At 41.2% G+C, this 27,091-nt stretch overlaps 1 protein-coding gene across 1 annotated transcript in view; it reads right to left on the bottom strand.

Annotated features, from left to right (window-relative positions):
- Positions 1-2,865: 2,865 nt before the first annotated feature.
- SPAG17 (sperm associated antigen 17) overlaps positions 2,866-27,091 on the bottom strand; it is a 102,169-nt gene continuing 77,943 nt past the window's right edge. Inside the window, exons 36-47 of the mRNA XM_088531305.1 lie at positions 21,051-21,164; positions 18,928-18,973; positions 17,077-17,179; positions 16,542-16,592; positions 15,223-15,325; positions 14,536-14,632; positions 13,203-13,307; positions 11,185-11,342; positions 9,613-9,782; positions 5,381-5,441; positions 4,133-4,277; positions 2,866-2,981 (exon numbers count right to left, since the gene is read on the bottom strand). Of these exons, the coding sequence (XP_088387431.1) occupies positions 2,866-2,981; positions 4,133-4,277; positions 5,381-5,441; positions 9,613-9,782; positions 11,185-11,342; positions 13,203-13,307; positions 14,536-14,632; positions 15,223-15,325; positions 16,542-16,592; positions 17,077-17,179; positions 18,928-18,973; positions 21,051-21,164 (1,269 nt within the window). The remainder of the gene's footprint in view (positions 2,982-4,132; positions 4,278-5,380; positions 5,442-9,612; positions 9,783-11,184; positions 11,343-13,202; positions 13,308-14,535; positions 14,633-15,222; positions 15,326-16,541; positions 16,593-17,076; positions 17,180-18,927; positions 18,974-21,050; positions 21,165-27,091) is intronic.

Genomic DNA, 27,091 nt, shown 5'->3' with positions numbered 1-27,091 from the left:
CTGTTAACAATTATACACAAGGTAAGCAGTTCTGTTAACAGTTCTTTTTCTGCCAATCTTTTGATGGGTCCTCAGGTTGAATAACTATATCTCTTAGAAAATAATTTGGGGGGAGTAATGGCTCACTTGTTCCTTTCCTGACTAATTTGAATCAGCACTTCATGCTCCAGTTTCAGGAGATGGGAATCAGACTTTTTTTTACAAATCATAGAATCATAGAATGCCTAAGGTTGGAAGGGACCTCTAGGGGTCATTTAGTCCAACCCCTCTGCACACAGAGTCACCTAGAGCACGTGGCACAGGACTGTGTCCAAGCGGGTTTTGAAGATCTCCAGAGAAGGAGACTCCACAACCTCTCTGGGCAGTCTGTTCCAGTGCTCTGTCACCCTCACTGTTAAAGAATTTTTCCTTAAGTTCCTGTGGAATTTTTGGTGCTTCAGTTTGTAGCCATTACCTCTAGTTCTGTCGGTGGCCACCAGGGAAAAGAGGCCAGCACCATCCTCTTCACTCCCTCCCTTGAGGTGCTTACTTACATTGATTAGATCCCCTCTCAGCCTTCTCTTCTCCAGGCAAATAGCCAGGTATAGTGGCTGTAATAGCCAGGTATAGGTATAGTATGTTTGCTTAGTTGTGGATGAGATTTCAGATCAAGCAGTTCAATTTAAACATGTCTTCATCGTGACAGTTATGAAACTATTCATTTGCTCTTTCCAAAGGAGATAGTCGTAAGAGAAGTCACTGTGGTGTGATGGAGAGGATGCATTGTGCAGTAGTAGGATGATGGAACTGTTGGTAACTGCAGTTGGCATCTTGTCTCTGTGACAGTTTCTGCTGAAATGGGCCAGACAGTTAGTAAAACAAGCGTGAAGAGTGTAACAACTGCAAGGATGGTTTGTGACACCAAGTGCACCTTTTGCAGTGATGACCAAGTAGAGGGATACCACAGCCAGATACCCAAAGGGAAACACTGACTGTATGCCTCCCTGTGATGTGCTCTGTTTCTTTGCATTGATGCCAGAGGAGAGAGACTCTGGAGTTTAGGTAAGGAGCTGCTGTTTGATCATCTGAAAACCATGGGAGAAAAGCTATGGCCATAGGTACACTTGAACTCAGGAACTAATGACAAGGACATAGATTTTGACACAGAATAGTGATCTAGGACGTAGTCATCGCGTGATGACAGGTTCTTTCCTCTGATCTGTGGCACTGGAGGAGATGGAATTCCTTCGCCAGCTTCTTGGTTTGCTGTCACTGGAATTCTGGAAGAATCCTTGGAAGAAGTCTTTGGAGGGTGATTGTCCCTGCTATAGGTACTGACAAGGGCTTCCCTCCTGAACTTTCCCCCTCATTCTCTGATTTGTATCACATGTGACCTACCAGCAACAGTGATGCACTGAGGGGGCTGATGTAAAACTACTGACTACATCTGCAGAAAGCAGTGAAAAGCATTAGGGTAGGAATCAGCACAGTTAGTAGCAAGCATATCAAGTTTGGCACTGCTTCCTGTGGTTTCTTCCAGAAGGTGAGTAAAGTTGAAATCATGTTTGCAGTTTTGTATCAGTTACAGCATTTTCCTTAGCTGGCCTTCAAATTTGGACAAAACTTCTAACTCAGAGGAAAAGCTGAGGGATGATACAGCGAACCTCTGGCAGTGCAGTGCCAGGCACTGGTGCAGTGTCAAACACTCCAGAGAAGAGTCTAGGAGTCCTGGTGGACAACAAGTTGACCATAAGACAGCTATGTGCTCTTGTGACCAAGAAGAACAATGGGAAAGAAGAGTGTTGCCAGCAGGTCAAGGGAGGTGATCCTGTCCCCTCTCCTCAGCCCTCAGGAGGCTGCATCTCAAGTACTGGGTCCAGTTCTGGGCTCCCCGGTATAAGAGGGGCATGGATCTACTGCAGTGAGTCTAGCATAACGCTACAAAGATGATTAGGGGACTGGAGGAAAGGCTGGTGCTGAGCCAGTTTAACCTTGAGAAGGGAAGGCTGAGTAGTGATCTTGAGGGCCAAGATGATGGAGACAGGATATTTTCAGTGGTGGCCAGCAAAAGATTAGACAACAGGCACAAGAAAATCTGCCTGAATGTGAGGAAAAGCTTCTTTACTTTGAGGGTGACAGAGCACTGGAACAGGTTGTGCAGAGGATGCAGAATCTCCTTCTCTGGAGATACTCACAACCCATCTGGATGTGATCCTGTGCAATGTTCGGAGGTCCCTCCCAACCTCAGTGATTTTGTGAAGAGGATAAAAATTGAATTCCTCCATGTCATTAGTATCACTGGTGCCAGTATATTCACCTAAGGTTCCCCTGCATCCAGTGCAATATTGTGTACTCACAGCCCCCATCTGGTGTCCGCAGGTAATTAAAGGTAGGTGAACGGCCTGTGCATGGAAAGTTAGAACAGTGATGGTGAAAGCAAACAGGAACCTAAAAACTCAAAGGCTAGAGCAGCTCAGTAATACTTGCTACAGATTCTCTAAGAGTCACAGCTGACTCCAGTGAAAATTGCCACATGTTCGGTACTGATGAAAGGTGTTCAGTACCTCACCATTGGCTATATTTATCTAACTCTCATTTAAAAATGATGCTAACCTATCTGGTGTCATTCAGCACTCTTCTAGAAAAGTGCGGGGTTATCAAACATTAGGCTTGTAACAGTATGTCCACTGTCATGTTTCAGGCAGCCATGTCTGAAGTCAGAATGTAGTGCAACTTCTGGATCATCTTTCCTATTAATAGGAGACAGAAAAAATATTTATTCATGTTATTTTGACTAAGTAGAAAAGACCATACCAGGATGTCTTCATAAAAACATTCAACTAAAATTCCAGTATTTCAGTATTGATGATATTCACGTCATTCTTTCTAGTTAATCTGGAACTTTGCCTTGGGGCTTGTAGAAATCAGCTGGGCTGTTTCTGACATCCCACCCTGGGGGTATCCTTGTGGGCGGTGCTCATAAATGTCATTGGTTAACACAAGTAGAATATTAGGTTAAGGATCTAACCATTTCTGTTCATTTGTGTAACTAAAATATCTGTGGAAACTGGAATGAATTCTGGAAATTAGACTGTGAAAAGATTTGAATCTCAACTTCTGACCTCAGTTCAAAGAATACAGGCCAAGTAAAACATTAACGAAAGGGAAGATACGTATGTTTTGAGGCTGAGTCTGCAAGTGTGTGATGGAAGACTGGAAGAGTGGGAATGAAGCAGGGACTGTTTTTGTTGCTATGGCACTAGTTCTTGTATTGGCTAGCTTAGCAAAGAGCATCAGCAAAGACGATTTTGCAGCATAAATTAGGAGAGTTTCAGTGTAGCTTCCAGAGCATGTAGAGCCCCAATGCAGTTGCAGTTAACAATCCCTTTGGTCAGTCTTAACTGATACTGAATCCCTTCTTTGGTTAAGCGTGGATCTTAACAAAAGCAAGAGTTTCTGGCATGGCAATGTGTATGGGGGCACCTTGCCTTATGACTTACAGGTTTTAAGAAGACCTTTTCCCTAGGCTTTAATTAGAAAATTTGCTTAAAGGACAAATAGATCATCACCTTCTACATCTCCTCTAAACTCGCCCTTAAGAAATAAGCCTTTAGCTATATCTGAAAAACAGTAATTACAACTGCTGGAGTGCAAGGGAAAGTGAAATAAATTTGGCTTTCTTTTCTTTTACTGTAGCTGTCCTGAATTAAAAGCTAATTTCTACTGAAACAGACTGCAGAAACAGGGATAGTATCATCTTTCCTTTTGTATCCACAATGATATGATTTTTGTTTCTGATGAGGTAGCCCTATCATGTACTAGGTTAAAAATCTGCAAATAAAAAAAAATCCTTTAAAGAATTTCTGTCTGTTGGGAGAAATTCTTTTTTCTTTTCTTTCTTTTTTTTTCCTTTATATATTTCCTAAAAGCCATATCCTTCTGGGCTTTCAATCCCTTGTTTTCAATACCTTGTCACTCTGATCTAAATTGCTTTTGGGATCAGAGTTATAAGTTCTCCATTGTTGTGTTCTGTGTTTCCAAAAAGGACAGTAAATCTTGCCTGCACGAGAAATCATGCTTACAACTCCTTAAGGTAGACAGTTCCTAGGACTGATGATATTGGAGGAATAGTGGGGGAGAATTTAAAGGATATTTGCCCTCACAGGAAGTAGAAGAGTCTCTGCTTCTGTTAATATTTCAATATGATGGGAAATTTCTTCAAGGCCATCAGTATCTTCCCTTCCATTTACCATTGCAAAAATCTCTATATCCAGTTTAACCTGCAAACCTGCTGCCACCTAGGAGAGATGCAGAATAGTTCATAAATAAGATGCATGTTTCAAACCCTTCAGCACTGTTCTCAGCTGGTTCTTGTTCTGTCTGGTCTGATGAAAGAAAAGACTTAGTATCCTGCACACATTACTGCTCTTGCCAGTTACTCACTGACTGTGTCACTAGCAAGGTCTGTACTAAACCTTTATTTTTCTTCACATTGAAGTTTGCATGCAAACTGCCAGATATTTTCTGCTCCTTCTCATTATTGCCATTTGACTGTCTTAGGATCCAGAAGGAAGTGGAAAATTGAGAAAGCTGAAGACGATCAAAAAAAGAACAAAGATGTAGGAAGAAAATGGAGATAAAAAGGGATGTATGTGTGGAAAGGAACAGAGAAGTGCAAGTGTTGGGTTGTGGCTGGGGCTCGGGGTGAGGAGGTTTAACTTGTATTTTGGTGGCTCTCCTTGCAGAAGTCATTGCTTCTTGAATCCATGCCTGTAAAACTGTGGGCAAAGATTGCTTCTGATCTTATCTGGGTGCTCTGGGAATACCAGCCAGCATAAAAGGGAGGTGAAAAGCAAAATGACATACTGAAAAAAGGCAGAACGCATCATAGCTTCATACTTAATGGGATAATTTCATGTGCTATGGGGCTTGTGCTAAATAAAGACAGTGGAGCAAGCAAGAAGGTACACAGCAAAAGAAATGAGGGGAATGTTTACTAGGTTCAGCTCTTAGAGGTCTCTAAATAGAAAGAAAGTCCAGGCATGACACATAGAGGAGATACAGGATACCTAAACACTGGGAAAAATCAGAACTGGTGGCAGAGTATTCTGTTTGCATCAAAAAAGCTCTCCTTAGCCTCAGGGCTTGACCTGCTACCTTCCATGGAGCTAAAGATTGTTCATGACTCTGTCCTCTGGGGTAAGAGCCCATGACACAGTGTGCTTGACAGAAGAAAGCAGAAGGATGGCAGAAAGCAGTGTGGCTTCAAATGAGCTTTAAACAGCTCATGTACCCTGGCCAGCTATAGTCCTAAACAGCTGGTGAGGGAGCATCTATGGATGGCCTGTATGACATAGGCTGTATGACTAGCATAATGGAAAGAATCTTCTGTATAACTTACAGGTCCTGGTCGGTATATCACTCTCAGTCCTGTGTGTGGAGGTGGTGGTTTCACCCAAAATCTGTCGGAAAGAAAAGATTATCAGTTTGCCAGGAACCACCCCAGGCAGGCAGGTGAAACGGCTGGGAAGTCCTGTGCCTTCATGTGTAAACAACAGCAGAGTTTTTTAAGCTTACACTTTCTATAATAATGTACACTTGGTTATCGCAGTATTCCTTGGCTTCTAGCCAAGACACCATTCAAGAAGTTTTGAACAAAAACAGCAAAGCACTATATTAATGGGTTGAAGTTTCCAAAGAGTTCGTTAAGCGGCTGAGTTCTTAGAACAGAATTTGAAACACCTACATTTTAAGCCTATGTACACAAAGGAAACTGAAGTATAAATTGAAGTTTTCTGGCAAAGTCTTGTGTGTGTGTATAGCCAGAAGTCCTTAATGGTCTGTTTAATGTGCTGTGATAGTATTCTTCTGCAGAAGGCAAGATACCAGTATACATTTCTTGTAAACATATCTCTCTTGTTTAACTACCCACTAAGGTAATGCTTTCACTTCTTCATGCCTATTTCATGGGTACGCATCTGTGCATTCCTTTTCTAGTCTGCATGCTACTACACTGCTGAAGATCACTTTGATGGGACATCACCTCCCTGCTTAAACACCAGCTTGCAAATAGGTTTGTTCTGTGGAAAACAAATCACTATTAAGATCTCTCTCCTTTTGCATGGTTCTAGACTTTACTGGGAGATTTTTATTCCACCTGAAGAACAGCTCCCAACAGGAGCTTATATAAAAAGCTCTTAAAAAAGCGAGTGAGAAGAGGTATTTTCAGTATATGGCTCAGTGCTATGGAAAGTTCTGGCAGAATTACAGAGTTTCTGTAGTCAGAGTTTCTGTAGTTTCTGTGGAATGCCAACTGTTATGAGAAACTAACCAACTTCTTGTGACACCTTAGCAAAAATTAAGGTTATCCTGTGAACAGTTGGGAAGACACTTAACTGTTAACTCAGCATAAAGCAGACGTATCTCAGTACTGCCCCCCTTTTGTCCTCCACCCTGACATCAGCCCATTCTGCTGTCACTCACACATTAGGCATATAGATCTTGTCTCAAACCATCTGGTAAAAGACCTCAAAGGATAAGACGGATTTCTTAGAATGACAGAAGGCATCACAGGACGATTAGACTACCAAGAGCCTCTGTGATGCTTCTTATTTGTTGAGAGAGTATAGGGGTTGTATATTCCCCATGCTGTCTACATATCAGGCTCTGGCATAAATCTAAAGAATGTGTAATGCGTGTAGCTTGAGCTCCAGCATATTGATATGTGAGCTGCTAGCCTAAAACTTCACAGTAATACTGAAATGTGTATTAAAAAGGAACTCCCTCAAAGTTGGCCCTAAAAAAGAAAACAAAAAATCTCTGCTCTTAATCCTCATGGATGGAGTTGTGCAATATTCTCTCAGATGGTCCTGAATTGGATGAGTGCTATAATGATTCCAACTGTGATTCCTGTCAGTTCCTCTTTTGATAACTACTTATTCAAGAAGGAATAGAAACAAATATAAAACTTAGATGTTTTATATTTTTTTTTCATTCCAAAACTGAGGTACTATGTAAAATGAATGCTATGACTGCATGGTAGAGTTACTATGACGTTTCTCTTGACTCTCCTTTTGAAGAGGTCATCATGAACTGCAAGTTACCTGCATCCAGAAGAAGAAAGCTTGGGAGGTGCCTGCTTATGTGATGAGTGCTCTACAGAACATGCACCACCTAGAAACTGCAGCACCTCAGGGCCATGAGCCTTACATACACCAGGCATAAGAATCACAGAACGCTGGCTGAGATTAGAAAGGACCTCTGAACATCGTCTAGTCCAAACCTCTGATCAAGCAGGGTCACCTATTGTACATTGCAGACGATCATGTCCAGGTACTGTAATCCAGGTATCCAGGATCATGTCCATGTGTCAACAGGGTCAAATAGCTGGCTTGTGGTCAATTTGTCCCCTAGGACTCTTATGCCCCTCTCTGCAGAACAGTTTACCAGCAGGTCAGCTACCAATCTGTACTGGTGTATAGGATTATTCCTCCCTACATGTAGAATTCTCTCCTTGTCTTTGCTGAACTTCATGAAGTTCCTCTCTGCCTACCTCTCCAGCCCCCTAGGGTATCAACCACTCCTTCCAGTTTTATATGACCAGCAAACTTGCTTACATGAATGCTGTCCCTTCATCCAGGTCATTGATGAATATGTTGAACCACAATTGACCCAGTACCTACCTACAGAGACACCACTAGCTCCAGGACTCCAAAGAGACTTTTCATGGCTGATGACAACTCTCTGAGCTTTGCCATTCAGCCAGTTCTCAATCCACCTCACTGTCTGTATAGGAGACAGTGTCAAAGGCCTTGCTGAAGTCAAGGTTGACAACATCCGCTGCTCTCTCCTCATCTACCCAGCCAGTCATTTAGTCATAGATGAATATCAGATTGGTTAAGCATGATTTCCCCTTGGTGCATCCATGCTGACAACTTCTGATCACGTTCTTTTCATCCACATGCTGAGAAATGACATGCAGGATGAGCTGCTTCATCACCTTTCCAGGGACAGAGGTAAGTCTGACTGCCGTGTACTTTCCTGGGTCCTCCTCTTTGCATTTTTTTGAACACTGGTGTGACATTTGCTTTCTTTCAGTCCCCCAGGCACCCCTTCTATTCTCAATGACCTTTCGAAGATGATGAAGAATGACCTAGCAATAACATCTACTAGCTCCCTCAGCATTTATGGGCATATTCCATTGGGGCCCATGGATTTGTGGCTGTCAAATTTGCCTAAATGAGCTTTTACCCAATCCTTGTCAAGCAAGGGAAAGTGTTCCTTTCTCCAGACTTTCTCTATCTTCAGGGTTTGGGATTCCTGAGGGCTGGCCTTAACAGTAAAGACTGGGCACTCACACCATTCAGGACCAATGGCTGAAATAGATAGTTTATTTAGCAATTAACTGAAAAAGTAGCTGTTTAGACCTAAAAATCTTTCCAGTTGCAGGTGGTAATTGAGGCTAAGTGGGACAAAGAGGCTGATGTTGGAAAATTTCTTGCTTGGAACTCAAGAATTTTGAAAGAATGTGTTTTTTTCTTTGCAACTTTTGACCCTTTCCCAAGTAATAAAAATGTCAGCTGCAGCCATCTCAAATGAAAACTTGCCACCAAGCATTGCAGTTCTTGAAACCAGACTGCAGCTATTCAGATGAAGCCATTTTGAAGCGACAAACTTTAGGTAAAAGCCCCCAAACTGTAAGAACTTAAAGAACTGTTGCAGGCTCTCCTGTAAGCTAAAAGCCAAAATACGCATATAAAAGATAAATGCTGTGTAAAAAATGAACAGGAGGAAAATGCTTTGCGCTCTTTATTATTACATGTATGGTGTGTAGGAAGACAAGTGTCACAAGCACACCTGCCTGTTAAGTGCTGAATTTAGTAAAAATAGAGACAATGCTTGTGCAGGAGTATCTAGTGAATGAACATATATGCAGTCATGTTTGAATGACTGCAGGGAACTTTGGCACAGAAAAAAGAGTAGACATAAGCATCTTTTATTGTGTTTGCATGATCCCTAAATTCCAGCTCCAGTCAAGTAATTCAAGGACAACTTTCTGGACTGCAGAGCTAAAATGGCCCTGTCCTCACTACACCAGAATGCAGTGCAGAGCTATCATCCCCTGATAGGGTGTGGATATAAGTGGAATGTATTTATAAGTAAATGCTTTGTTTCAGGTATTTAATCTTCTACCTGCTCCCAGTGTCATCACTGAAACTGTTTTTCAATGCAGCCAAAGTTATATGGCTGTCTGACTGCAGTTGTTTCAGTTTGGATCATCAGACTTGCGGCACTCAGCAGCATTCCCCAAAGCCAACAGCAGTAGCAGTTACATGAAAGAGTTTAGTCCCTGAAAATGAGAACTTCAATAAAAAACCTACTATAGGCCAGGACTATAAAACCTACTGTTCTTTACTGCTTTCCGTCTTCCTTACACTAGTAATACACAAAATTAATAATATTAATATTAAAAAAATGCTAAATATTTCTAACATTATCGTCTCTGAATCTAGTCCTATCATCATCAAATGAATCCAAACATAAAAATCTCTACTAATCAGATCAGATTGCAATAATTTACAAACAATGCATCTTCGGACAGTCAAAAACAAATTCCTGAGTATCTGAACCAACCTGGAGAAGTTCACTCCAACATTCTTCAGGATCACAGTGGCACTGTAGGTGCAGCCTTCCTTCAGTACACCAAATATCACATTAGGCGGAATGACATGGAATGAACTAAGCTGCTGTTTCTTTGTTGCAAGGGAAGATGTCTTGACTTGTGCCCCAACAGGGTCATCCACCTTTGCAAATAAAATTAGACAATAAAGTTGGTGGCTTTAGTCAGATTCTGAATAAGCAGTACCCAGATAATGCTTGTTACATTTCTTATATTTGACTCTACTAGTCCTGAAGCTATCACAAAAAGGCACACAAAATTGAGTAAAAAAATGAAGAGGGCAAAGCTAACTACATTTGGTATTAGAATCATAGTATCGTTAAGGTTGGAAGGGACCTCTAGAGATCATCTAGTCCAACCCCCCCTGCACATGCAGGGTCATCTAGAGCACGTGGCACAGAACTGCATCCAAGTGGTTTTTGAAGATCTCCAGAGAAGGAGATTCCACAACCTCTGTGGGCAGCCTGTTCCTTACTGTCAATATTTTTTTCCTTAAGTTCCTGTGGAACTTTTGGTGCTTCAGTTTGTGGCCATTACCTCTAGTTCTGTCAATGGCCACCAGTGAAAAGAGGCCAGCACCATCCTCTATATACTCTGATCAGGTCCCCTCTCAGCCTCTTCTTCTCCAGGCTGAACAGACCCAGCTCTCTCAATCTCTCCTCACAGGGCAGATATTCCAGGCCCCTGATCATCCTTGTAGCCCTATGCTGGACTCTCTCCAGCTCCACATCCGTCTTGTACAGTGGGGCCCAGAACTGGACACAATACTCCAGATGCAGCCCCACCAGGGCTGAGTGGAAGGGCAGGATCACCTCCCTCGATCTGCTGGAGACGCTCTTCTTAATGCACCCCAGCATCCCCTTGGCCTTCTTGGCCATGAGGGCACACTGCTGCCTCATGGTCAACTTGTCATCCACCATGACACCCAAGTCCTTCTCTGCAGAGCTGCTCTCCAGAAGGTCAGTCCCCAGCCTGTACTGGTGTCTGGGGTTATTCCTCCCCAGGTGCAGGACCTTGTACTTGGCCTTGTTGAATTTCATGAGGTTTCTCACTGCCCAGTTGTCCAGTCTGTCCAGGTCCCTTTGGATGGCAGCGCAGCCCTCTGGGGTATCAGCTACTCCTCCCAGTTTTGTATCATCAGCAAACTTGCTAAGGGAGCACCCTGTGCCTTCATTCAGGTCATCGATGAATAAATTGAACAGGACTGGACTGAGGACCATATATACTAGTCTGAGATTCTGGACATACAGAGCCATTCAGGTGTCTCAGGGGGAACTGAGGATGTGCTCTCTTTTGAAAGTCAGGGCTGTCATGTGGGTACCCAGTATAGAGCTCTGCTTTCAGCATACAACAGTCAATCTTTTGCCAGTGCTAAAATCTGTCATTGCTAAAAGTAAATTGCTAGTGCTATTGTTCACTAAACAGATACAAAATGCTTTACAGTGTTGATGGAGAGTGAAGGGGTGTCCAGCATCTCTGCAAAGGAGATGACCAAGAAGATACTAACTAAAAACCTGTTATTTTACTTGTTTATTTGGTATGGAGTCAGCCTTCCTCCCCTGGAGAAATGGTTGTAATTTCACTTTCTCTTTTCTTGGCTGCCTTGCAGCATTCACCAGCAGACTTTGAATTTTAGATTGAAAGGGTGTCTCATGTGATTTTTCTTTGCTCAGATAGGTTGTTGCTGCAAAAAAAAGACAAGATTTCCAACAGCATAAAAAGAACCCCACCAAGTATCAAAGCCCAATCCTGCAGTTCTTCAAATAAAACTTTCATTTACCTTAAGAGTTTGATTAGCATTTCAGTAGCAGGCTAGGTCTCATTTTTTTTTAATGTAATAAAACAATTTAGGGGAAAGATGGCCACTTTTAGATAGCTCTAACTAACAAATAATCAGAATTGAAACAATAAGTACAAATGTACTATAATTAGTAAAATTATTGAAGACATCACAGTGAAAACCAACAAGGAAGGTATAAAATCCTATGAAAGTGTTTAAAACCATGGAGAGGAAGTACAAAAATGCCAAGCATTAAAATCAAAACCAGGAACTATTCCAAAGTCATGGCTACATTGCACAGTGATCAGATATGCAGAAAAGGCCAAGTTGGTCAAAACAAATTTATGCATCCATAAAATCCATAATCCATAAAATAACAAATTCTTGCCCCAGAGCAGAACAGCTGTGGCAGTACAAGGTCATAATCAATCCACAGACCCTGTTGCTGAGCGGGATTAACTGGCTTGAAAGCAACAACATGTGGATGACTTTGCATGCCTTTGATTCTGGAACTAGAACAGGCATGTCATCTCTGATCTGTGTCCCACTGTATAATGTAACTAGACTGAGCTCTGGATTACCAGAGCAGTTAGCTACTACACAATTTAACTGCTGTTTGAAAAGTGGATCTAAACTTCTTTTGCTTGACAACTTGACAAATATAGCTTTCTGTAAATGCTGTAAAGTGTGATAACCTTTGTAGGGTAAACACAACAGTGGTGACTACATTTTCATCAAGATCAATATTTTGGATCAATATCTGGATCAATATTTTGTACTGAGGAGAATTGATTTTTTTTCAGTTTGGATGGTGAGAAGTCAAGTGCAGATACTGTCTAGCTGCCAATACGTATCTGGTCAGTTAGTCATTTCGAGGAGGCAGAAATATAATTGGAGAGTAGATTCTTCTCTAGATTCCTTCTCTCAAAAAGTTCTTATTTCCAAACAACAGAACTGTGGGTTGTAGAGGGAGAGGAGACTCCCATTTGACGATAAATGGCCGAGGGCTTATAAAAATGCTAAGCACAGATGTAGTGGGGAAAGCATACTAATGTTTGCTGTTTTGTCTAAAGGTAACCAATCTTTATGCTTTGTAGAAGCTTGTGTAGTTTTAGAATATCACAAATACAGACACAAAAATGTTTTTCATTTTTCATTAGTGTGTCTGCTCTGCGGTCTAACAAGTGAGTATGCATAAATAGCAGGGGAAGCTTAGTAGCTTTTAATACAACTGCTATTGCAAAGACCTCCTACTAAGAAAGAATGCTAGTGGGTGGTGGGAGGGAAAGGAAACAAAGAGGGAAAACTCTTCAGGTTAGACGGTGAGATGCAGATACAGTTTTTTTTTTTTCTTGTGTGCACTACTAAGACTCAGCTGGTGTGGCATATATGTGAGAGTCAAAGGTCTAATTAAAGCAGACTAGTGACTGCTTTAAAAAACAAAAAGTAGAGAGAACAGTAATAGATGCAGCCAGGAAAGCAAAACTTAATTGAGATGTTAAATGGCGAAGACCATTTCAATGTGTATCCAGTTGTACAGTCCCCACGTTGCTCTAACAGTCTGCTAGTGTGAGACGAGAATCCCTCCTACTATTTTTATAGTAGACTGCTCTCTCCCTTTCTGCCAATCTTGCCCTACATGTATTCAGAATGCTGAACAGAATAACTGGCTTTAAATTTCTTGTAGATATTTTGAAATACCTCATAGCTTTAAGAAACTAGAAAATAACTTGTTCCAAAGTACATTCTGGACGGTAGATTTACCTGTTGGTGAGTGTATGCTGGGACCTTCACGTTCATGTGAGTGAATCTGTAGCAGAAAACCAGGTGAAAGTGAGGAATCACTTGTAGTATTGAGATAATCAGATCCTAAAGGAAAAACAACAATATACATCAACAAGTGTCATGATCATCATTGCTGTCATAAAAGTATTAAAAAAATAGCAGAGTATTTGGCACTTCATTTTAGACAACCTTTGTTGTCCAAGTTCAATTATTTTGCTTCCCTGGGCAACAGGGCTCAAAAATGCATTTTGTGATCATTCCTATCTTCTTTGGTGAACTGAGAAGTATGTCTAAAAAGTCTAAAAGACAATCCAACATAGGCCTTCTGATAACAGCAAAATGAGAAAACATGGGAATAAGCAGTATCTGATAGAATCTTATGGAAGACTGCTTTCCTAATATGATTCTGTGCTGTGTATGTCAGGATACTTTTAATCCCACAATGTCATTTCAGTGACTTGTCAGGGATGTTTTTCAAATAGAACCAAAACATTCCTCTTGAGTGCTTCCAAGCTCAAAGCTCAGATGGTTCACACTTTCTCTGCTTACCATTTATTCACTCCCTGCTTTCTTTTTCTTCAGTCTTCCTTCTTGTATCCTACAAACTGTCCTCGCCTTGCATGTTTCCTATTCTATTTCCCTTCTACCACATTCCCCAAAATGCTTCCTTAACATTTTATTTCATTTTTTTCCAACTCCGAGCTGTTCCCTATACTGATATTGCTCTTTTTTCAAATGTGGTCCCCTCATCAACCCCAGGCAATGTAGTGGAGAATATTTGCATCCATTTACCTCCTCATTCACAACCTAATTCTTTGGCTTTGTATCCAAAACCTATTCTTCTTACTCATTCAGTTAAATATACAAAGACTCCTTCAACACACTGAACACAGAGGTCTCAGTTATATTAGAGAATTAGACAGGAACATTCTCAGGTACGGAAACATAATTTATACTGTTAAACTGTTGGAAAACTGGCATGATACTGACCTGCGCCAACTATCAGCCTCCTCACAAGACACCATGAGGCACAAGAGCTGGGCTATGGATAAGGCTTCCCTGTGTTCAGAAACTGCATTTACCAACACAGGTAAATGCGTTGGTAGGCACAGCCTACTCCATGCTGCTGGGCATGTTTTACTTATCAGAACAGATGTAGCCAGTGCAATCTAAGAAGCTCATGTGTCAGAATGCCTGGTAATACATAGTGCCAGATAGTTTAATCTTAAATTTTACTACAACAATGAAAAGATACAACTGAAAAAACAATGAATATGATACTGAAATAACCAAACATTAGAGCTCAAATTACCCATTATAGTGTTTCTGATAATCTGTAAAGGCAGATTCCCACTTTCTTTTTTTGGAACTGGAGGAAATTCCTTAGACAGTCCTTCCATATCTGGGAACTAAAGAAAAATAAGAAACAGGGCTTAGGTCTCTCAAGCAGACATACCACTGAAGATGGCACTATGCAAACTAACACACTCCAGAAAGGGTGCAGAGGAAAGAAACAAGCAGAACCAAATTGGTAACAATAAAAAACATAAGGATTCCTCAGATTCTGAAGCGTATTTTTTAGTATGCTTTAGACATTCACAGCATTGATCAGATTGTAAGGCCTGATTACAGGAATGCTCCCAAGGTCAGCTTTAATGCGGAAGGGTTAGCCTTCTGGATTTCCTCTCTAGAAAACAAGAGAGAGGTTTTCCAGATATGGGTCAAAACACTCAAGGTTCAGCTTCTGCTCTGAATCAGACTCTCTCCAGACATTATAAAAGGAATCTAGAGGGTCTGACCTCAGTAAACAAAAGTCCTCTCTGAGATATATGTTCTTTGATAAAGGCATATAATTCCCTGCGTTTATTCAGACACAACTTTCCTCTGTTTCTTGCGATAATAAATTGAGGTTGAAAAGTAAAACCATAACTGGCTGTCTGGAACTATGATAGAAATTATCTGAAATAACACAAACTCATCCAGTTTTGAGCTCCATTACCTTTTCCAGAAGAAATTCCTGGCCAAATTCTGACTCAAAATATGGAGGAATTATTTTGTTTCTTAGTGCCATTAAACACTTCTTTCCTTCATCAATTTCCTTCCTATGAAAATATTGCCATTGTGGGTAAAAAAAGAAAGAAAAACACATTATTACTAAATTTACTCTGTTTTCCAGTACTATTTCTGAAACAACAAGGAATATAGATGATAAAGGCAAGCTGCATTTTTTTTCTGGCTAATCACATTGAATTATATTCTTGCAATTGTCTCAGTGCTACTTGTTTGCAAAGGCACACACAAGTGAAGACAGAAAGGATCATCTACTAACTCTTAGCTATGAGGTTTGGATATGCTATGAGGATGATTCAACTGCTAGAGCCTTGAAGCGTACCATGAGAAGTATAAAGCCTTGTACTCAAGAAAGAGTTGGGAAAAGGGTAAGACGAAAATAGCAGGCAGATTAAGCAGCAGCTGGCCGGGCATCCTGAGACAGACTCCTCTTCACATGCTGATTTATAGAGGATCTGATCAAAAGGCATATAAATTGTGGAGTGGCTGTTATAAAGAACGCCTCAAAACTTGCTCTGGTTCTCTAGACCTTGTTGAATATGTCTTAGTGCTGACAGTATATTTAAATCTTCCAACAAGCTTCTACATCTGAGAATCACTATCATCTCAGATGCACTGCAACTGCTAACATTTATAATACAAAATGAACCTAAATTCCCCATTTTAATTTGCAGATAAATTTTGTGGCTATCCAGAAGCCTGTCCAAATTCCTGAATGTAAGATTCACCAGAGTGCTCTCATAATCATTGTTTAAACTGGGAAAGACTGGTTATGGTTTCACTTTGATTTAGACCATTTTTATTCAAATATTACAGCTTCATTTTCTTGCAGGACTTAATAAGAGCTCCTCACTCTTTTGATCATAGTGAAAGTTTTGACACCGACCTCAGAGCCAGGATTTCACTCTATATTCTTCGTTGGTGTGTACTCAGATATACATATTTATAGTTATCATTTATGTAATATGCAAAACAATGTAAAATGTTGTTTTAAAGTATAAATCTGAAATTATAAATCTTAAATCTTATAAATTCTTAAATGGTAATGTTTGTGTGAACCGAGCAATTCAGCAGAAAATAAAGCATTCATTCAGAGCCTCTATTGCAGAGAACACCATATTATTTGCAAATGAACCACAAGAACACTATCCAAGTTGTGAAAGTAGTAGCAATCTTCCAGCAGTCATTTCAGATTTCACTGTCTCTTAAAAGAATTAACTTTAACTTTCTATCCTATTAATACAGTACCTGTGTTCTTCTAGTCTAGTCCTCCACTTAGAGAGTGTTGTTATATCTGTGCTGAGTGAGCAGTAAAGGAAAAAAGCAAAGAGAGTGAGAGAAGTAATATAATATTCTATAAGACTCCCCCCTCCCTTCTCTCCTTCCCTCCAGTATTTACAGGATAACTCTGGAATGAAAACTACTTATGCAAGTATGTTATATTTTTAATGACTTTGGAATTGTACTCGTATGTTTTGCAGCAAAACTGTTCAGGAACGTCTCTATTTTGATACATTGTTCAAAAACATCAAGAAACAAACAACCCCCACCCAAGGGGGGAAAAAAAAAGAAAACCTCAAAGCCTTTTTCCAGCAAACTTTAAAGTATCTTTGAGATAAGGAGAAGCACAGAGGGATAAAATCACAGGGAAAACTAGTGAAGTGAAATGTATCTAGAGATTCAGGTCCTTCTTAATGACAGACAACAAAGTGCTCTCTGTTGCCTGCTTATTCTGTCTTCTGAATTATTTACATTTACATCTGTTTTCATTGGACTGTCCTACCTGAATGTCTGCCAGTGGTCCTTTGGTTGCTTAGAGATTGTCTTCGCTGTGGAGCACTGGAACTGAGAAGCCACTGTCTTATCATATAACTCGGCTATGCGAACTGTAAGGTAAATGCAGATGATTAATACTGAGTATGCATGTTCAGTTAGGCACTGGTAAGTGTTAAGAATACTAAAAATAGAAGGATATATTCTTAATGCATTTTTCTGTCACTTGATTAAAAAACAGAGCTTAAAATAGTAAAAATACAAATAGTTCTTATTAATTAGATTGATTTTTATTCAAATTAAAATTTCATTGCCAGGGTAGTACTGCTGAACCAATGAAAGACAGAATTGGACTCTTCTCTGGTTGAAGGACAATCAATCCCCTCTGTGAGGAAGGCCAATTGCAGACTCTTCAAGACTGTGAGGTAGGAGGTAGAAAGGACATTGCAGAATCAAATGATGAACATCAACAGGTAGAAAATCAATTCAATAGGGAGAGAAAAAAAAGCCAGAGGCAGATTAAAACATACCCCTATCCCATATTGCCTGAAATATGTTTATGTTCTTCTAAGAAACAAATCCAATTCTTATGAATAGCAAAAATTGCTCATATTCAACCACTTTCTGACAGGGAACAACATTGCAGGCCTCGAGAGCTCTCCAGCTGAAGAAAATAAGGCATGCTTTCAAAGGCCTTTATTACTGTCAGCTTATTTAAGTTGAGCTTACATGTAGCTGTGAAGGAATACTGTATTTGTGTATTTGATCTTTTTTGGTTAACTTTTTCACCAAAAAAACCCTTTTATTTTCCTGCCTTTTTTTTTTTTTTTCATTTTTTGCATCTGTTTAAGAGCTTCTCTTTTACACTGTCTTCTTCATTAATAAAGCTATGCTACATGTCCAATTCCATACATGTCCAATTTAATATTTTTGTTAAGTGGGAAACGGTGTTGCATGCATTTTTGCAGCAGTTTCCCTTTACATTGGACAGTACGCTCTGCTCTATATGTACAAACAGAAATACTCCTGGACAAGGAGGAGGAGATGAAAGACAAGGCTTTGAAGGCTAGCAGCACTAGGGGACTGAATAATACAGAGTTTTCTATGGAAAAATATTTTAAAGAAAAAAAATCTTAATTTTTATTTGTACTTACTGAAAATATTAATAGATGCTAGGGAGTATCACATTTTTAACTTTTATAGAAAGCCACGAGGGAAGATTACTCTGTTATTTTATATTTTTCCTGAAGTAAGAAAATTCTAAAATATTTAATGATTTGAAACCTGATTTCAAATGTGATAAACAACAGGGAGCTATCCAGTTATTTCGAAAAACTTGCCTGACGTGTTAATATATGTATAAATATAACTACATAGAGCTGTGTCCATAGTTGTCATACCAGGGAATGGGGGTCAAAATGACAAATACATATGCCTAAAATTGGCAATTAAGTGGTTTTTAGAGGTACTATATCACTGAAGATAACAATTTCTAATCACCTATGAAAATCATGCTATTCATTCACGTTCAGTCCCCAGTGTGACCATTTTTGAATACGTATTTTCTGAAGATGTGTGGTATTTACCAGTCAAGGTCTTTGATGAAATATTGAAATATTTAATTAGTTAAGTGACCTCTCTCTTCTCTTGAGTTGGTTGGCAGTTTTTAATTTACAACATTTTATAGAATGAATGTATCACATGTGTAAGAAAAGTACCAGGAACAGAAGACACAGTCATGTACCTAGCACAGATCAACTTCTTATGTTCCTCTTTTAAAAAGATTACTTCAGTGCTTTACAATCTGCTATGTAGTATAGTATTTTACACTTTTAAAAGACAGTCAATCAATTGCTATTACCTCTGGTGCTGAGATCTTTGGATAACTTCTCCAAGTTAGGGAAGGACTGCAATGAAGAAACAATCATCAGGACTATGTGAGAAATAGACCTTGCAAAAGCGGCCTCTTCAAAAGCCTTCTGGCCTAAACATGCGCTCTTTCGTTACTTGAAAGTGAAACCACAAGAGTAGGGGAACTGATGTATGACAAAACAGGAACTGAGAAAAACAGAAATGAGGTGGAAATTTGCCGTCTAAATATATTCACAAGTTGCTTTGTATTTTAAATGTTTGTTGCTTTTTAGATCAGTTCAACTATTTCAAAATCTCAGACAGAAGATTTTGAAGGACAAGTCCTTCCACGAAGGATTTGAACCAAATCCAGAATTCATGGGCTTGACAAGATGGCACATGGGAAATGGGTTCAGGACTATGTAGGTTTCATTACTAAGGAACTCTCTTGTGGTTGCAATACAATGAAGTGTCAGAAGGGTAACAGACTCTTTCACTCATCTCTAATTTCCTTGTTTTATTGTCATGTTGCTGCGAAAGCAGTTAACTGGAAGTCAGAGCCCCTGTAACTAGGACAAATGCGGGTGGAGCAGAGCTAGGCTAGTAGCGTAGTAGAGGCTGCAGTAGAGGGTTGGGGAGACCATGACACCAATTCCTGTGTCATGTAAGATCCACAGCAAGATCTGTGTCATTTAGTCACTAAACAAGTCTATTCAACATGTGAGATTCACCAACTCAGTAGCTCTCATTAAATCAATGAGGTGTCTGCCTGGAGGACAGAGATCAACCAAGTCACTGATAGATGACAGTGTTCCTCTTTCCAGAAATGTGGAGTTCTTTCCTGCTATTTTGCTAGATATTTATTTCCCCCCTCTGAACTCTCTTTTTAATACTTGTATGCAACTTGATAACACTGAGGAAATATCTAAATGAAAGTTTTTAAAATTAAAAAAATGCTTTAGTGTGAGTCAGTGAATGAAAATACTAGCTTGGCTAAAAATTCAAAGACAAATTCTAAAATTACATTTTTTTAAATCTTGAAAGGAAAAACTAATAACGTTAAAGATCTATCCAAGCATCTAGGAAAAGGAAATTAACACCCTTAATGAGTGAAAAGCTCTCATGTTTGGTGAGGTGAATAGGCAGACTCAAAGGTAGGATGACATTCATTTTTGAAAGGCAGATATATTATCTGGCAGTGAATATTTAAATTTAAAGGGGCTTGATATTATTTGAGAAATCCCAGACTTTATAATTAAGTATATTTTAGTTCACTATATGTTTGGTATTTATTTAAAAAGGAATAAAGTATTTTATATATGAGACAAAAAATCTGTGTTTTGTAACTAGTAAAAATCTAGAGTGAATTTACATAAAGACAGACAACCAAATGTAAAGAAAGTTGCAGGAAACAGATGTTTTAAAGAACTGAAGCACAGCAAACTGATCATTCTGCATGCAAAGTATGAAGTGTCTGTCATATATCCTAATACACCCTAATTTCCACCCACTTCAACTGCCTGAATCTACCTTCTAATCTACTGTTGTTATCCAGTTCCCACCAATCTCACCATTTTCTGACTGTTACCCTGTCCCTCTTCCACTATTTTCCTGTCTTTTCCATTCTTTATTCCCCTCCCTTTGCTTCTCGCTCTCTAATTAGCTCTGTGAATTAGCAGAGCTCGGTTCCCGAAAGTTTAAGCACTGCTCAGCACAGACAGGTGATAACAGTATTTTCACAATACTCCAAAACCAAGTTTAAAGTCTCCTTATCGATGAGCAGGTAGTGGTTCAAAGACAAGTCACCAAGCTGCAGTAGCAACAGATTGGAAATGTTCTTATCTTAATGTTGGTGGACATATGAATTTCAGTCTCTTTAGCCTGTGTGTTTGGGAATTCATTATTCTCAAGAATCAAATCTTTAATTTTTTTTTTTGTTATTTTTCTCCAATATGGCAGTAGCACCATTCATTAGACAAGTTAAATGCCAAGCACTGCCGGGCTCTGCATTACCATTATATTATACCAGAGCCGGCATTCTGCTATCCTAACATCTGCTGCTTTATTAATGTGACACTTGCAATACAGTGCAACATATTTGTTGAAAAACAGTTAAGAAATATTTATTCTCACTGTGACCAGTTCATGGAGATCTGCAGCATTCTTCTTTTCCTCTTCTGTTCTTGGTTCTTTTACATTCATGTCTTGCAGCTCATTTTCCTGCTTCAAAATGATGTCTATGTATTCCTGGTGTAGCAATGAATGGAGAAAAAAACAGGAAAGATGCAGATATTTGCAGAGGTAAACTTAATGGACACATACAGAGAAAAAAAAATTGTGGTAGTATTAGATCTGCATACTTTTCAATGTCATAAGGGCCCCTTCTGTGTGAATGGTTTATCTAGGTACACAGAGGTTCTAAGAAATATTTACAAAACAAAACAAAAAAAACACAAAGAAAGAAGTATGTGCTAAGAAAATAGCATGTAAAAATTTGACAAGGACTATTCAGCTCTGAGGACTAGCAATCCTGTTGCATCGTCAGCAACTGATTAACTGCGGAAACCAAACGTCTGCTCAATCTCTACCAGGCCACTGGCACACATCAGCAGGCACACTGAGCTGGGTAACTGAGACCATATCCAAAAGAGTGCTAGTTGCTCTAGAGAGCTTCTGAAGCACCAGTGACCCCTTGCTTCTGAGTGTGCAGTCAGGGCTGGCTTCCCAACAGTTGTACCAATGAGGTAAGTATGTTAAAATGTGTAAGCGTGTGAGTAAACTGTGTGAGTGAATAAAGGAATGTTTTGACTGAAAGCTGTTATTAATTACAACAGCTTGATTCTATTATTAATATATTTGCCTAATAAATAAAAGGTGTTCTAAGAAATACTGGTTGTGAACTGTGTCTCCTTCCCACTTGATCCCCCATTAGAGAAAAGGAAATTTACCACATCGAAGTTGAAAGGTTCAAAGAAAGAGTTTAAAATACCATTTTTAGACAAAGTTTTATTTTGTGAAAGCCACACTGAGTGCTAAAGATAAAAGACTTTCCACACTTCTCTGTACTTCAGAAATTCAGATGGAAAAAAAAGATTTGCATAGGGTGACTAACAGTTCACCCTACTAGAAAAGTATATGCAGCACAGTGTTTTGTGAACACAAGGTTCACATAAATTATCCAGTTCCATTTCTTTTTCATTCCTTCATATTCTTAAATTTTAAGGGAGATGAAGAAAAGCAGAATGCTATTTTCTTTAGATCTTGATTTAATTCTCACAAACTGAGTGCTTATCTTAAAATACAAGATTCCTGTTTATGAAAAAATATATAAAATAGATATTGATATACAACGAATAAGGATATTTTCATTTTAAAGTGATTCTTACAAAATTTCTCTTATGAAGTTGAAGCTGTTCTTCTATTTCAAACAGTCCTTCCTTGAAATGTGATGTGAAAAAAAAAACCTAACCAATTACAAAATGCTGTTTCCTGCTCAAATGTCTCATGCTATTAACTATCAAATATATTAGTCTGTAATGACATAATTAAAATAGACAATAAATAACTAAACTATAGAGCACATATATTTTGTTATTTCCTAACTGTCAGCTAATAATGAGTTCTTAACTCTAAAACCTGTTGTAATCATATTTTCACCGTGTGAACTATATAAATCAGTGTTTCCCACCCCAACCGAGAAGTAAAGGAGGAAGCCGCTAACATAGATCAGCACTCATACATGAGAATGTATGTTCCCATTTTATGAACCAGTCACTACTGAGGCATGGGCACGCACTTTGGCAGAAGGCTACACAGCTATTTGCTAGACATCAACAGCGTGACAGAACTCAGAATTTCATGTTTTATTTTTAGCTGTGCCAGAGCATTGTAAGAAGTTACCATATGTGAAAGGCAATCAGAAGAACACTGTACGTCATAGAATCATAGAATGCTTAAGGTTGGAAGGGACCTCTAGAGATCATCTAGTCCAACCCCCCCTGCACATGCAGGGTCATCTAGAGCACGTGGCACAGAACTGCGTCCAAGTGGTTTTTGAAGATCTCCAGAGAAGGAGATTCCACAACCTCTGTGGGCAGCCTGTTCCTTACTGTCAATATTTTTTTCCTTAAGTTCCTGTGGAACTTTTGGTGCTTCAGTTTGTGGCCATTACCTCTAGTTCTGTCAATGGCCACCAGTGAAAAGAGGCCAGCACCATCCTCTATATACTCTGATCAGGTCCCCTCTCAGCCTCTTCTTCTCCAGGCTGAACAGACCCAGCTCTCTCAATCTCTCCTCACAGGGCAGATATTCCAGGCCCCTGATCATCCTTGTAGCCCTATGCTGGACTCTCTCCAGCTCCACATCCGTCTTGTACAGTGGGGCCCAGAACTGGACACAATACTCCAGATGCAGCCCCACCAGGGCTGAGTGGAAGGGCAGGATCACCTCCCTCGATCTGCTGGAGACGCTCTTCTTAATGCACCCCAGCATCCCCTTGGCCTTCTTGGCCATGAGGGCACACTGCTGCCTCATGGTCAACTTGTCATCCACCATGACACCCAAGTCCTTCTCTGCAGAGCTGCTCTCCAGAAGGTCAGTCCCCAGCCTGTACTGGTGTCTGGGGTTATTCCTCCCCAGGTGCAGGACCTTGTACTTGGCCTTGTTGAATTTCATGAGGTTTCTCACTGCCCAGTTGTCCAGTCTGTCCAGGTCCCTTTGGATGGCAGCGCAGCCCTCTGGGGTATCAGCTACTCCTCCCAGTTTTGTATCATCAGCAAACTTGCTAAGGGAGCACCCTGTGCCTTCATTCAGGTCATCGATGAATAAATTGAACAGGACTGGACTGAGGACCATATATACTAGTCTGAGATTCTGGACATACAGAGCCATTCAGGTGTCTCAGGGGGAACTGAGGATGTGCTCTCTTTTGAAAGTCAGGGCTGTCATGTGGGTACCCAGTATAGAGCTCTGCTTTCAGCATACAACAGTCAATCTTTTGCCAGTGCTAAAATCTGTCATTGCTAAAAGTAAATTGCTAGTGCTATTGTTCACTAAACAGATACAAAATGCTTTACAGTGTTGATGGAGAGTGAAGGGGTGTCCAGCATCTCTGCAAAGGAGATGACCAAGAAGATACTAACTAAAAACCTGTTATTTTACTTGTTTATTTGGTATGGAGTCAGCCTTCCTCCCCTGGAGAAATGGTTGTAATTTCACTTAAGGTTGGAAGGGACCTCTAGGGGTCATCTAGTCCAACCCCCCCTGCACATGCAGGGTCATCTAGAGCACGTGGCACAGAACTGCATCCAAGCGAGTTTTGAAGATCTCCAGAGAAGGAGACTCCACAACCTCTCTGGGCAGCCTGTTCCAGTGCTCTGTCACCCTCACTGTTAAAAAATTTATCCTTAAGTTCCTGTGGAACTTTTGGTGCTTCTGTTTGTGGCCATTACCTCTAGTTCTGTCAGTGGCCATCAGTGAAAAGAGGCCAGCACCATCCTCCTCACTGCCTCCCTTGAGGTCCTTATAGACACTAATTAGATCTCCTCTCAGCCTTCTCTTCTCCAGACTGAACAGGCCCAGCTCCCTCAGCCTCTCCTCATAGGGCAGATGTTCCAGGCCCCTGGTCTTCCTTGTAGCCCTATGCTGGACTCTCTCCAGCAGCTCCACATCCGTCTTGTACTGTGCAGCCCAGAACTGGACACAATACTCCAGATGCGGCCCCACCAGGGCTGAGTAGAGGGGCAGGATCACCTCCCTCGACCTGCTGGAGACGCTCTTCTTAACGCACCCCAGGATCCCATTGGCCTTCTTGGGCCACAAGGGCACACTGCTGCCTCATGGTCAACTTGTCGTCCACCATGATACCCAGGTTCCTCTCTGCAGAGCTGCTCTCCAGAAGGTCAGTCCCCAGCCTGTACTGGTGTCTGGGGTTATTCCTCCCCAGGTGCAGAACCTTGCACTTGGCCTTGTTGAATTTCATGAGGTTTTTTTTCACCACCCAGTTGTCCAGTGTGTCCAGGTCCCCCTGGATGGCAGCGTAGCCCTCTGGGGTATCAGCTACTCCTCCCAGTTTTGTATCATCAGCAAACTTGCTGAGGGAGCACTCTGTGCCTTCATCCAGGTCACTGATGAATAAATGGAACAGGATTGGACCAAGGACTGACCCCTGGGAGACACTGCTAACTACAGCCCTTCAACCAGACTCTGCACCGCTGATCACCACCCTCTGAGCTCTGCCATCCAGCCAGTTCCTAATCCACCTCACTGTGCACTCATCTATCCCACACTTCTGGAGCTTGCCCAGGAGGATGTTGTGAGGGACAGTGTCAAAAGCCTTGGTGAAGTCAAGATAGAGGACATCCACCTCTCTCCCCTCATCTATCCAGCTGGTCATTCCATCATAGAAGGCTATCAGGTTAGCCAAGCAAGATTTCCCCTTGGTGAATCCATGCTGACTACTCTTGAGCACATTCTTGTCCTCCATGTGCCCGGAGACAACAGCCAGTATGAGCCGTTCCATCACTTTTCCGGGGACGGAGGTGAGGCTCACTGCCCTGTAGCTCCTGGATCCTCCTTCTTGCCTTTTTTGAAGACTGGCGTCACATTGGTTTTCTTCCAGTCCTCTGGCACCTCCCCCGTTCTCCAGGATCTTTCAAAGATGATGGAGAGCGGCTTAGCTATGACATCCGCCAGCTCACGCAGAACTCTGGGGTGCATCCCATCAGGGCCCACGGATTTGTGGGTATCGAGTTTCCTTAGGTGCTCTCTGATACAATCTTCCTCTACCCAGGGCAAGTCTTCCTCTCTCCAGGCTTCTTCTCTTGTCTCTAGGGCCTGGGGCTCTAAAGGGCTGCCCTTGGTAAACACCGAAGCAAAGAAGGCATTCAGCAATTCTGCCTTTTCTGCGTTCTTCGTAACCAGGGTGCCCATCCCGTTCACCAGCGGACCCACGTTTACCCTGATCTTCCTTTTGCTGTTAATATATTTGAAGAAGTTTTTCTTGTTATTTTTAACATCCCCTGCCACATTGCGTTCTGAACGTGCCTTAGCTTTCCTTGTCGCATCTCTGCATTCCCTGACAATGTTCCTATATTTCCCCCAAGGGGTCTGTCCTTTTTTCCACATTCTGTATACTGCCTTCTTCTGCTCGAGCATTGCCACAAGCTCCTTGCTCATCCATGCAGGTGTCCTGCCCCCTCTGCCTGACTTCTTACACATGGGGTGCACTGTTGCTGGGCATGGAGGAAGGACTGCTTGAAAACTAATCAGCTCTCTTGGGCCCCCCTTCCTTCTAGAGCTTTAGCCCATGAGATTCTTCTGAGGAGGTCTCTGAAGAGGCTAAAGTCGGCCCTCCTGAAGCCCATGGCTGCAAGGCAACTTACAGCCCTTGCCTCCTTCTCTTTGGATCCTGAACTCCACCAACTCATGGTCACTGCAGCCGAGGCTACCCCCCACCTTCACATCTCCTACAAGTCCCTCCTTATTTGTTAGCAGAAGGTCCAGTAGCCCACCTCTTCTTCTTTGGCTCCTCCACAACCTGCGTCAAAAAGTTATTGTCAACGCTCTGGAGGAACCTCCAGGACTGTTTGTGCCTGGCTGTGTTGTCCTTCAAATTGATGTCAGGATAGTTGAAGTCCCCCATGAGAACCAGGGCCTGTGACTGTGAGGCAATATCCAGCTGACTACAGAAGGCCTCATCAAACTCCTCGTCCTGGTCAGGTGGCCTGTAGCAGATGCTCACCACAGTGTCTCCCACATTAGCCTGCCCTCTAATCCTTACCCACAAGCTCTCAACTCGCTCATCACCCACTCCCAGATTGAGCTCCATGCATTCCAGTTGCTCTCTCACATAAAGAGCAACTCCACCACCTTGCCTTCCCAGCCTGTCCTTCCTAAAGAGCACATAGCCTTCCATGGCAGTGCTCCAGTCATGTGAGCTATCCCCCCATGTCTCTGTGATTCCAATGAGATCATGATGCTGGGACCGCACACAGATCTCCAGTTCGTCCTGCTTATTCCCCATGCTTCGTGCATCGGTGTACAGGCATTTCAGGGAAGTAACCAAGCCTGCAGGTTTCCCAGGAGGGGTGAAAGAGGACCCTCTGTGATCATTTCCTATCCTCACTTCCCCACTAGCATACTCCTGCTGGAAGCCATCTGACCTTGGCTGCGTG

This window comes from Tinamus guttatus, unplaced genomic scaffold (assembly GCF_059628265.1).
Source record: "Tinamus guttatus ecotype Peru unplaced genomic scaffold, ASM5962826v1 Tinamus_guttatus_pri_ptg000404l, whole genome shotgun sequence".
Classification (NCBI taxonomy): Eukaryota; Metazoa; Chordata; class Aves; order Tinamiformes; family Tinamidae; genus Tinamus; species Tinamus guttatus.
Note: the sequence above shows the minus strand (reverse complement) of the source record. Positions and strands in the feature narration are given on the sequence as shown.